The 13,067-nt window shown below is 47.4% G+C and overlaps 1 protein-coding gene across 1 annotated transcript in view; it reads right to left on the reverse strand.

The window, feature by feature from the left end:
- The window catches only part of ECRG4 (ECRG4 augurin precursor), a 9,219-nt gene extending 7,450 nt beyond the window's left edge, over positions 1–1,769 (reverse strand). Inside the window, exon 1 of the mRNA XM_029936199.1 lies at positions 1,597–1,769. Coding sequence (XP_029792059.1) covers positions 1,597–1,675 — 79 coding nt within the window. The 5' untranslated portion in view covers positions 1,676–1,769. The remainder of the gene's footprint in view (positions 1–1,596) is intronic.
- Positions 1,770–13,067: the final 11,298 nt, after the last annotated feature.

Below are 13,067 nucleotides of genomic sequence, written 5' to 3' on the forward strand. Positions count from 1 at the left end.
GAATTTTAAGAGTTGCCACTGTGCCAATTACTACACACTGAACTATAAATATGAATGCATATAACTGGACACCACACTAAATTTGTTGGAAGAAGAAAATGAAGAATAACTGAATAGCTCTGAATTTTTTTCTATCCTATGGATTTTTGTTTTTACTCCTACATCATCAGTCACTATTTCTAGACAGTGATCATAGGCACTCCTGAATTTATCTAATCTGACATTAGATCTCCCAGCAGATGCAGAATTGCAGGATGTCCCTTTGAAGGTGCTAACTATTAATAAATTGCTCAAGGAGCAATGATCATTTTCTCCATTTAACGTTTCCAGGTCTCATAAGCAGCCACCTTTGGGACTTGATGTAGATGTAAAGATTTTCATTTTATGTCATAAAAACTTTCACATTCCAGCTCAGTGATGATAATATTTTAACTGACACTTTTCACCACATTCTTGACATGAAATGAGGTAAATTACAGGCCTGAAAAGGGACGGCCTCTAGCAGGTGCTCACTCACTTTATTCAGACATGCTTCTGAAAGTGGAAGGCACAGAGGATGGGGGGCAGATCCGTCATGTAATGGAAAATTATTGAGGAGCCTCCCTTGTGTCAGTAACTTAGAAGGAGAGCAATTCTCCTGACTAGAACAGGTCCGCTGCTGTTCTGGCCACCTGGGGCTCTGACCTCAGGGCTCCTTCAGCAGGCTTCCTCACCCCCCATCACCACTGGGAGTTTGGTTTTCCACACTTGTTCTGAAAAAGCAAAGCACAGTAGCTGAGCAATCAACGGTGTCTTCCATTGTCATTAGCCAGTGCCCAGCCACTCTGTGGCGGGCAAAGCATCCATCACAGAGTGTTGGGCAAGCACTTCATGCCTTCCAGCCCCAGTACCCTGAGGAGATCTGGGATCACAATATGCCTTGCAGAGACGTGAGGGTCAAAGTGCTCATGCATGCTTGAGACCACTAGTGAACCATGAAGGATCCTCAAGTGGATGGTGGTATTGTCAAGATAAACCCTAAGGTGGGTCTCTGGATTCCCAGGGTTCAGATGCCTGCACATCCACCAAAGCACTTCATTTGGGGGATATGAATATGCTCATTATAAAGGGAACAACCCTGGAATTTTCAACTGATTCCCTGAGGGTCCATGAGCACAGAAAGTTAACCATTTCTCCTTTAAGAGCATTCCCCCCATCTGGGTTGGGAGGCCTGCCTGCAGTTTTGCAGATCTGGAACTTGACTCAGTTGCCAAGCGCAGCTGATGCCTGGAATGGCATCTCCATAATGATGCTTTCTGGCTCCCCTCAGTCCTCAAGGCCCAGGCGCTTAAAGCTCCTATTACCCCCCTGCCCCTTACATTAGGGCCAAATCACTTCTTGCTCCTCCTTGGGACTTTGGCCCTCACTCTTTCTCAAGGTGACCACCTTGTCTGAGACCTGCCCTTGACCCTGACACTAGGCCTACTGAAGTGCGCCACTCCCACTTCTGCAAGAGCAAACCCTTATTACCCATTGGCACTTGCTGGGGCTCAGGGTCCCTCCATCCTCACTCCATCGCCGATCTCCCTCCCTGGCGCCCTTGCGTTGCCAACATACCTGGGCCCAGGCACAGCAGCAGGAGTAGCGCCAGCGCGGTCATGGCCAGGACAGTGGGCCGTGCGGAGGAGGCGGCCATGGCCTCGGCCGGGCAGGAGGGCAGGAGCGAGATAAGCACGGAGAGCGCAGCACCAGAGAGGACTGGGCGCACAAGGACAGGGGCACAGGCAGGCGGGAGCTCCCTACATTTCAGCGGGGGCGGGACCTGCCGGGCGGGCACCGTGCCAACGGGACTGGGGCCAAGCGCCGCCTGGAGAGCCACCGCTCCGCAGGGGCGCCTCCAAGGCCAGGGGCGCACGCGGTGCTGGGGTCACCGAGAAACGCCCCGGGCCAGGAGAAGAGACGGGGGAGAGGGACTACTCGACCCCAACTCAGGTTTCTCTCCCACCTTTCCCTCTCGCCTGCGAGCCTCACTTGCCGACTGCTGGCTCTTGCTCTTTTCTCCCCGCGCGAGCACTTCCCTTCCTCCCCATCTCTCTCCCTCCCTGGCAAAGGGCCCCGGCTCCTGCCCTGGCTTATAAAGTGGCCTTTGGAATTTCCTTAATTCGCCAAGCTGCGCTTCAAGATGCCTTTGGCGGTGCTGTGTTTTGTGGTATTTTGAAAGACTCCACAGTCTGGGTTCAGAACTGCAGTTCAGGAAGACTTCCCCGCCCCCCAAACTCCTCTGATCCAAAAGCCTTTCAGAAACCAGGCCTGGTGAACTTGGTAGGTGTTCCGCGCAGGACAAATGGGTCCCTTTGTGCGCCCTGTAATCTGTGCACACTTAAAGATCCCAATGGGAGGCCCCAAAGAGACCCCGTAAATGCCACCCCAGTATCAGGCCTGTGCAAACAGAGAACACATACTAGGCGGGGTGGAGCAGTGAAGAAAAACAAAGACAAAGTTGTCCCAACTGACTCTGAGCAGGTCACCGACATTTACAAAATGGCCATGATGTGAAATTACCTTCAGGGGCCCTTCCAACCTAAGATCTGCTCTAAACTCTGTGGATTGCCTCTCCACCTGGTTCTTCCCTTTTTATACCTTCCACTGGTCAGTGCCTACCAACTTGCCATAGAATTCGCTCTCCATGTAATGCAGCTGGGTTTCCCCAGCAGGCAGGGAGAAAGAAGGATATTAATTTTGAGCTAAAGAAGGCAGATAGTGGCCAAGAGGGGAAAAAAAACCCATGCAGTATGTCGGAGCATCACAAAAACTTGGGCTGCCCTGGCTTCCCAAGATGCCAGAGAGAGCCTGAAAAGTAGGCAGAGAAATGCTCTCAAAACCCTCAAGGGAGGGGTGGGAGTGGGGGAGGGGGGGAAGAAGAATTAAAAAGCAACAACAACAAAGGCCAAAGGCGATGTATTTACTTTTGTGCAGGGAGGAGAAATTTACTATCAGGAAGAAAATAAAAGCAAAGAAAAAGTCAGTGTTCTGTTTGGTTTAGAATATACATTAAAGATGTTCATTGTAATCTATCCTTTCTTGTGGAACCCCCTCCTCCAAGAGCCACCATACTCAAATCTCCAAGGGAATTTGCTTCTCATGTAACATTTACATTGTCCCCTCTTAAATAGGGTCTGATCAAAACTGAGCTCACGTAGCCAGTCCGGACGGCGGCCACCTCTCCGGACAGTTTCCTTCTTCTGTCTTTTGGACACAGACCTACATTCCATCCCCTCACCCATCCCTTCCCATTTTCAGCCGAAAAGGCAGAGCAGTGATTTTATTTTTCTTAATTCTGAGATCCTGAGGGGGAAAAGGTCTGTTTTAATCAGCCCTTACAGTTGTAGCATTTGAGACAAAGCGAATATTGAATCCTAATTTTTTATGAGCCTGTATTTAAAAAAAAACACCAAACCTTCATTACTGTTTTAGTGTGAATTGGTAGGACAAAGCAAAGATCCTATAGAAAAAATTTATTTTAAAATAATTGCCATAGGTAAGAACATTTCCTGAGATCAGGCTCCGTTTCCTTTCCCCAGACGGAAAAGGACTTTCTTGAGCCCTTTCGTCACTCACTCATGTGCCACCTCCAGCTGCTCCAGCCAACGTCCTGAGGGACCAGGGAACAGCAACATATTTCACGGGGAGGGCCGTGGTGAGAAGAAGTTGCCAGAAGAGGAGGCTGAAGCTTGGTACACCTTCTACCCACACAGATAAACACGGTCTTGTTTATTTGAGAAACAAAAATGGTTTCCAGAAGATTTTATAGTTTCTGGGTAAGTGGGATATTACACACCCCAAATTATGACCGACTTTTTCAGCTCTGCCAATTGTAGATCAGCCCCTTCAGGTAAAATCGAAATATAACATAATAGAGAAAAGTGTGGAGATCAAATATACAACATCATGATCAAGAAACAACATTATCACTCCTCCAGGGGCCCTTCCCTATCGATCCCCGCCCCACAAGTAATGTGCCATGATATTTGGTTTGAGGCAATTCTCTTTGTTTTTTGTTTTGTTTTGTTTAAGTTAATTTATTTTAAGAGAGAGAGAAAGTAAGCGGGAAAGGATCAGAGACAGAGAGAGGAAGAGAGAGAATCCCAAGCAGGCTCCCCATCGTCAGCCCCGAGCCCAATGCGGGGCTCGAAATCACAAACTATGAGATCATGACCTGAGCTGAAACCAAGAGTCAGACATTTATCCAACTGAACCACCCAGGCACCTGGACGCAATCTTCTTTGAAAAATATTTCATGGGTATTTAATTTTTATTTCTTTAAAAATTAAAAAAAACCCTCAAAATAAAGACTTATGGTTATCAATGGGAAGATACTAATTAGTAAAAAAGGTATTAAAAGCTTCAGATTCATGACTGTGCCAATTTAATTCAGTTCATTTCTGCTCAATCTTGTCTCAGAATGCTCACTGGGCCTCCTTTGCCTTGACCGCATTCCAGAGGGAAATGTCTTCGGCTCTGATGTTCTCATCCACATTCCACTCTGGTGGTAACGTCTTACCATCACAGATAAAACAGCACACAACTCTCTCCACTACTGACCCCACGGAGTCCTGTGTTCCCCTTCATTCATGCCTGGACCAGGGTGCCTTGGATCGTGCCCGGTGGGACTTTTGTGTCCCTCCGACATAAACAAGAAGTAGATCAGCTGTAGAAGGGGGTGGAGAAGGAAAGTCAACTTTGATTGAGCCCCAGGAGCCTCAGGAGTTGCTGAGGACTTCTTCAGCAGGAGATTATGAGGTGTGATGGGAGTGTCCATGTTCCCCATGAGGTAAAGAGCCCTTTTCACAAATAGTGTTTGGAGCCGGGGGCGGGGGGGTGGGGGGCACCAGCTCTGCCTTGCTAGGGGGCTGCTAGACTCAGGTGCTTCAGCTGGAGACACTATGTCCGTTCTTGATTTCAAAATTCCTTTCCATTTGTTTATTGAGAAGTACATATGAAATACCAACTACATATGAGGCCCCATGTAAAGTCCTTTTCTTCCGGTTCATTTAACTTGGTCATCACAAGCACATGGCTGTCTTTTCTCCCTCTGCTGCAGCTGGTGCCATTCTTTATTCTGCTCTTTCTCAAACTAGGTCTAAAACCCCCAAGGTGCCTGTTAATGCACATTTCTGGATCAGAAACTCCGTAAAATTCTGTTCTGGTCAGTCTCGGGTGAGACCCAGTTTATGTATTTATTTTGAGAGAGAGAGAGAGAGAGAGAGAGAGCATGAGCAGGGGAGGGACAGAGAAAGAGTGAGAGTGAGATCCCAAGCAGGCTCTATGCCATCAGATCGGAAGCCCTTGTGGGCTCAATCTCATGAATCATGAGATCATGACCTGAGCTGAAATCAAGAGTAGGATGCTTAACCAACTGAGCCACCCAGGTACCCAGGGTCTGCAATTTTGTTGTTGTTGTTGTTGTTGTGTTTTAAAGAAGTGGCTCTTCGGGAATGCTGATGTGTGCAGTGCTCATGTACATTCAGGGACACTCAGCTTGCTGGGGTCCCCACCAAGACTCACTTGTTTTTCTCAGTCCTTGTCTGGCCTCACTGCCCCAAAGAGTATGCACACTCTCCCCCCATTTACCATAGCATCCCCAGGGGCTTTATTTCTGCCATTTGGCACAGCACCTAAGAGTCCAGGCTTTGGGTTCCTGTTCCTCCTGTTATGTACTAGCCTTGTACGTAAATCATGTGTCCTCTCTGGTTCTGTAGCATTTGAGAAATATCATCTATATGTTGACACCAGAGGTCACCTGTACAGAGCCTAGTATGTAGCAATCACCTCAGAACCATAAGCAATGGTATCTTTACCAGAACTTCCCTTTGAGCTCTCCACTCACAGTCTCTGTGTGTTCTTTCTTCACCTTGAAGCCGAGGGCAGGAGCTCAGGAACTCTAATTATGGATGGCTCCCAATCTGCCTTGCATCTCCTATCACACGTTACCAGAGTGACCGTTTTTTTAAAAATTATTCTTTTAGGAGAGAGAGATGGAGAGAGAGAATCCTGAGCAGGTCCTGCACTCTCAGCGTGGAACCTGATGCAGGGCTTAGTCTCATTAACCACAAGATCATGTTGTGAGCTGAAATCAAGAGTTGGGTGCTTAACTGACCAAGCCACTCAGGTGCCTTCAGATTGGCATTCGCAAACAGAGCCCTGCTGTGTCCTCCACCTCCAAATGCCACAGGGATCATCTTCCTCCTTCTCTTTTTCCTAGTTCACAAGAAATAAGCATCTAGAAGAGCATGCGAAATGACATCACTTGGTGAGGGTGGCAGAAGTCTAATGCCCACTGGGAATTCTACAGGACAAAACAGCATGGGAAAGAGGCAGCGCCTGACATGTGACTGCCATTTGTTACAAGAGGCCTTAGAGACAAATCAACTGAATGCTGTGTGTGGGACCCAGCGTGGCTTTGGTCAAACAAACCAAGAATAAGAACACAATATGAGAAATTTGATAGGAGAAATTTGATTACAAAATGGGTTTCTTATTAAGGTCACTACTTTATAAAAAAATTGCTTTATTGTACTTAAAATTTGTTTTAATGTTTATTTATTTTTGAGAGAGAAAGAGAGAGATACAGGTGGGGGAGGGACAGAGAGAGAGCAGAATCTGAAGCAGTCTCCAGGTTCTAAGCTGTCAACACAGAGCCTAGTGTGGGGCTTGAACTCACAAATTGCAAGATCCTGACCTGAGCTGAAGTCAGATGCTCAACTGACTAAGCCACCCAGCTGCCCCTGTAGTTACTTTTTAAAGCTCTAAACTGTTGGAACTGCCTACTGGAATATTTATAGGTAAAGTGATATGTAGGATTTTCCTAAAAAATATTTCAGGAAAACAATCTGGCAATATTGATAGCTCTTTTGCTATTCAGAAACCACTTATACATTGCTTGAGCCCCAGTGGTGATGTCTACAAAGGATCATCATACTATTTCCTATGTATATTTATAGATTCCCATATTCAAAGTTTAAAAAACATAGAATTTTAGTGGCATGCCATTGACTATAAAATATGTAAGTCTCTCAACTGCTCACTACGTGACCTCAGACTCTCTATTTAGCCTTTAAATAATGATAATAGTTATTTTGTTCCTTATACTTCCTGTAAGTTTTCCAATTTCCCCAAAACTCAAATTCTTGAGTATATCTTTGTGGTTTTGCCTACAACATATCCATTCTCTGGGATGCCATCAGGCCCTCCTCTCTGCTAATTGAAGCCCTACTGTTCTCATTATCTGTCACTGTAGGGCTCAGCTGGGTGGTTCTGCTCCACACTGAGTTGATGGAGCTCACTTGACAGTGCTCAACTGGTAGATGGTGTGCACTGGAGAGTCCCAGAGAGCTATGCTCACATGTCTGGTGCTTTGGTGGGGTTATCCGGAAAGGTTAACTCAGCTGAGATTGTCACCTAAAGTGCCTCCATGTGGCTTCCATGCTGGTCTCTCCAGCATGAGAATCTGAGGATGGTTCCTAAGGGGGACTCATGGTTCCTAGAGAGAGTCTTCCAAGATCAATTGTTCCAAATGACAAGAAGACGGAGCTGCCAGTATCTTACAGTCTCGGCTTCAAAAGTAACATGAATCTGCCTCTACATTCTATGGATCAAAACAGTCACAGAACCCACCTGTTTTCAGGGGGAGGGACAAAGATGCCATTTCTCACAGGGAGAATGTCAAAGAATTTGTGACCATCTTTAACCCACCATAGTCACCCAGCCTTCAGACCAACCTGAGATGCTACTTCATCCAAGAGGGCTCTTATGCGTCTTCCTTTAGGGGTTGGAGTAGATTTTCCTTCAAATTTCTATAACCCTGGTGTCCCCCTTAATGTTTGCCCATTTCACCTTGGATTTATTTGTGTACTTTATTTTTCTTTTTCTCCATTGGGTTTGAAGATTTTGAGCTCCTCAATCTGTTTGTTCTGATTTTTTATTGCCCCATAAAATTGAAACTCAATACATATTTGATGAATGAATAAATGGTGCTGTCTAAAAGGGAATCAGAGGTCATACAGATTGTATATAAACAAAATCACCTCATATGTGTCAGTTTTTTATTTTAAGTTTGATATCAGAAACATATATGCTACCCATAACAAAAGCTCATGGCAGTCACACAGTTCTCGTAATAAGGAAGGGCCATTGCATAGAGTCCCCTGCCAAGTGCCAGCGATAGACACTGTCTACACCTGGGTCTTGGCAACCACAAGGTTAATTTTCATGCTCAGTGGTGGGTCTTCAAACTCCTTTCCTGTTTATTAAGCCTATTTCCATGTTGGAATTTTAATAACTTTTGCCATTTCAAATAACTGAAGCCAAAGGCAGGGAAAGTGGGAAAGTTTCCTTTCGATCTAAAAAAATATTGAGAAGCACAAAGTCCTTATTATGCACAGTTCTGACTCACTGAAATCTCTGCAACCAGGGCTCCTGATCCGTAAGCAGGGCTCCTGCGGAGGTGCCCGGGACTGCACAGGCAGACTGGTCCTTAGTGCAGGTGAGCGTAAATCCGTAGCCAGGGGCCCTGGAGACGGCCGAGAGCCTTGAGAAAATGGCATTCATATCCCTAAGTGACCTCTGGGCCATGCGTGATGTTATTAAAGCAGATTATTGTGTGGAATGAGGCCAGTTTCCAACCTCCTCATGCCTTGAATATGCAGCACGTTAACCCAAAACTCCTGAAAGGCCAGGAGACCACAAAGCCCCAGGCCGGGCTGGCATAGTTGAAGGGTAGCACAGCTACCTGCGCACATTTCCCAAATTCCTTCTACCTGTGGGGCAGAGAACCAGAGCAGTAGCTCAAACACTGGACGCAAAATATCGACTGCCCCCGCAAGTGTGTTATCCATCCCCAGTGGCATCAGCACCTATGTGTACAACGGGCTGACCAGGTAACGCAAAGCCTCTCACTTGAATGCTACTTGATGACTTTCAGGTTGGTCCTCTCCATCTCCTGCAGGATGCCAGGAACACAACTTCCCTTTTACAGATAAGGACGCCAGGGGCCAGAAGTTGTGACTTGCCCATTTGTCGTTCTCACCGGTGTCACGTTTCCTGACTCAGTCCAAGCTCTTCCCTGTCGCTGGTCCATTTGCATCCTGGAATGGCCCAGAGTGCTGGGTGCTGTGCAGGGGGTGAGGCCCATTCTGGCCTCAGGGGGCGGGTGGTCTTGTCAGGGAAGCAGCACATGAACACCAACGTGACGGGAAAAGCAGACAGCGCTTGCATTTTGCCAGCTTTTTAAAAGCTATCTCAGAACTGGCATTTTAAGGACCCCTGACAATCAAGGCTTGTCTTACTAGAAACGAGAGTGATAAAGGCTAATATGAGTGATTGAAAGTCTATAAAGCACCTTCACATGGAGATCTTTCTTTCTTTCTCTTTCTCTTTTTTCATCTTCTGGAGTTCATTATTTCAGACCCGTGGTTCAGAGGTGAGGTCCTTCCTCTCTGCCAAACACGCCTCTTCATCTTAAGATTCTGCTCAAGAACCTTGTCTCACCCAAAATATTTACACAGGAAATTTCCTTTTCCCTTTGATGTTTATATCGTCTTAGCATACATACGAGTTTGAAATAGTTCCAGTATTTGCTTTGTGAGCTTTAGTCTTTGCTCTATTTTCCCCCGTATGTATGTCTGTTGCAGGGAGAGGGAGGGTGTATTTTTAAACCTTTTTCACATTGCATTTGTCAGACCCTCCAAACTTCGGATCTGTGCTCCTGACTCACTGTTTACTGCCTACCGAGTGAACCTCATCCTTGGAGAGCTGCCTGATGGGGCAGGAGGGGGTGGAGTGGCTGGAGGGGCTCCAGGTCTAGAGTGAAGGGGTTTGTCATGGAGGTGGTCCCCAGTGGACCTTTCCATTAGTCCTGTCTTTACTTTAGAGTCCTGGCTGCAGAGGTGACAGCAGTCACAGGGCAGAGCCACATGATGGCCACTGAGACTTCTCTCTGCCCTGATATGCCCTGGGCAAGACCCACCAGAAACGCAGTCCTGGGGCTCAAGCAGTAGAGAACCCGAGCCTCACTCTCTATTGTACAACCTGCTGAGTTACTTAAATAGAATTTTCCTACTTTTTCTCAACTGCCCCCAACCCTGAAAACCGAGTCTGAGAACATCCACATTCTCTAAGGACATTACTGAGGTATCGCTGAAGGACAATAAACTAAACGGCACATAGTTGAAGCGTATAATTCAAAGAGTTTTGACAAGTGGACACAGTCGTGTAACCATCACCTAGCCACGACAGAATATTGTGGCGCCCACAAAACGTTCCCTCGTGCCCCTTTGCGGTCACTCCCTTCTCCCACCCTTTGGCCTCTGGCAACCACTGACCTACTTTCTGCCTTTTCTAGAATTCACCTAAAGGGAACCATACGGTGCTCGCTTTTGTGTCTGGCCCCTCTCAATTAGCATGCTGGTTTTTAATTCATCCACGTTGCGTGCATTGGTGGTGTTCCTTTTTATTGATGACTTTTATGAGGATTCCACTATGTGGATATGATACAATTTATATATTGATTGCTTCACTGGTAGATAAATATTTGTGTTGTGCCCCTGTTGGGGGCCATTAGAATAAAGCTACTATCAACATGCCCATACACATCTCTGTGGGGATACCTTTCATTTCTCTTGGGTAGGTCCCTGGCAGGCAATGGCTGCTGGGTCATATGGGAGCATGTGTTTCACTCCATTGTTTAATCTCCATAGTGATACTAGGAAGTGTGAGGCCATCTATTCATTCATCAAATGGGAATAAGAAATAGCAGTGTGTTGGCAATAGGAACACAAAACGCCAGTGGCTCCCTGTCTTTAGGGGGCTAACAGTTTAGAGCGAGGCCATTTCTTAGAAAAGCACATCAACTCCAGAAAGGAAAGTGAGGCTCTCTTGGGCCACATCGTGAAGACCGCTCAGGGCAGCAGGCCACCTGACCCTCCTCTGTGTGAATATGTCACATAGTAGGGACTCACCACTCCATGGAGAAGCCATCCCCATTTTAGTAACTGAAATTAGAAAGTTCTTCCCCCTTTGAGGTGCTGTCTGTTCTCTCTTCTCCAGCAGGGCTTTCTGGGGGGAAGCCTCTCTCCCACACCCAAACCATGAATCCAACAGACTCTTCTCATTTTCATCAGACCTTCTCTTCCTCTGCTGCACAATTGTCTTGCTGACCAGCACAAGGCTGTGTTTATGCTGCCAGTCGGAATGACTCCCTTTCTTCCATTCTCTGTGGCATTCTCAACTGACATCCTGGTATTTTCCTCTGGTACCGGCACTGCCTCCAGGAGGTCATTGCTTTCACTGCAAGGTTGTTGTCTGACTGACCACAAGCCCTGTTCACAGACTTCCTGTGTCCCCTGGGGAGGGACCATCCCCGCCCTCCATGAACATTCCATTCCCAACCACTAACTCCTGTTTTTTAGTTGGCAACTATGGCTCATAGAACCAAACTCCATTGCTTCACTGCTGTCTACTTGCCTGTAAGCCTTGGATGGAAAGATAAGCATAACATATCCTGTATTTCAAGGACTCACCATCTTCCACCTTCCTCTTCTCTAGAAGCCTCCCCACCTGCCCCTGTTCCTGTCCTGAGTGACCACAGTAAGTCACCTTCCCTCTCCCTCATTTTCTGCTCCTTTCCACTGTCTTCAGTAGGATTAGTTCTAATATTAGCAATATTGGCATAAATTCATATACGGAATACATGAGTTTTGGTCTTGTCTTTATTGCTTTAAAAGAAAAAGGATGCCATTGTTGCCAGCAGAACACTGTGGGCAGGTGAACTCATTTTCTGTGGGATTTCTGAGTGCAACAAGCTGGGGAAGGCCACAGCCTCTGTTCTCCTGGAGGAAGCCGCCTCCACACAGGCTGGCTTTGTGTTGTGCCCTTGCCTTCCATGGGAGCCAGAAAGCCAGCTGTCCCTCCTTCCCCACACTGTCTTCACGAGCACGTGTGCTCATCCTTCACGGTCATGGCAGGCTTCACCGCCCTCTCTGCCCTTCCCCAGCTGGCCAGTGGGACCCCAGGCCTCGTGCTGTGTTGGCTCGTCTCTGAGGTGGTCTGTCCCTTCCTCTATGCATGTGCCATTCCTCCCCTTAAATCCAGCCGGGCTTGGGACCACTGTGACCCATGACAGGGATCAGCCTACAGGTCAAATCCACCTTGCTGCTCTTTTCTGCAAATAAAGTTTTAATGGAACATAGGTGGATTCCTTCATTTATGAGTTGTCTCTGGCTGCTTTCACACCATAATGGCAGGGTTGAGTAGTTCTGAGAGAGACTGTATGGCCCTCAAAGCTAAAATACTGGTCTATTACAGAAAAAGTTTGCCCACGCCTGTAAGTTAGGACTCAGTGCAAGTGACGGTGGGAAACCTCCTACCCCAAATCTTAGGGGAATGGACAGCTTCCATTTCTTCTCTCTTGGAAGCCAACCACCACGGAAGAAGTCTGTAGACCCTGCCAGAGGGAGCCCATGAGGATGGACTGTTTCTGCCCCCCGGCACACACCCTGCTGAGTGGAGCCGTGAGACCGAGTCCAGGGAGGCCTGCACCAGAGCCATGGCTACTGCCGTTGTTGGGAGTAGTCATGTGTTGTCATCAGTGCCACCACCCAGTCTAGGTGGTTTGTTAAGCAGTGATGGGGAGCCCAAACAACCCCCTCTGCTAATCTGAGCTCCACCGCAGAACTCAGCAATGCCTCAGCTCCGGTCCCCGGAGTGACACTTGTGGGGCAGAGCCCTGGGAAGGAAGGAGAGGCCACAAAGGGTTTGAGAAGGCCTGTGTACAAAGGAAGCTTAATTCAGCCAGGAGGACAGAAAAATGACAGAATGGATCATGCCCGCTGCCTGCAGGAAGGATGGGTCATGTGGAGGAATACAGAGGAGGGCGGGCAGAGGGCACATCAGAGAAGGCCTCATGTGGCACCTTCTGGCCAAATGCAGAAGTCCGTGTCTCCGTGCCGATGGAGGTGGCTGTTAAATGTGTGAAACTGTACAACACGCATACGGCGCGTGCGGTTTTCGGGACGTGGTCAGTTTTGGCATAA

This window comes from Suricata suricatta, chromosome 4 (genome assembly GCF_006229205.1).
Source record: "Suricata suricatta isolate VVHF042 chromosome 4, meerkat_22Aug2017_6uvM2_HiC, whole genome shotgun sequence".
In the NCBI taxonomy this organism is placed as follows: domain Eukaryota; kingdom Metazoa; phylum Chordata; class Mammalia; order Carnivora; family Herpestidae; genus Suricata; species Suricata suricatta.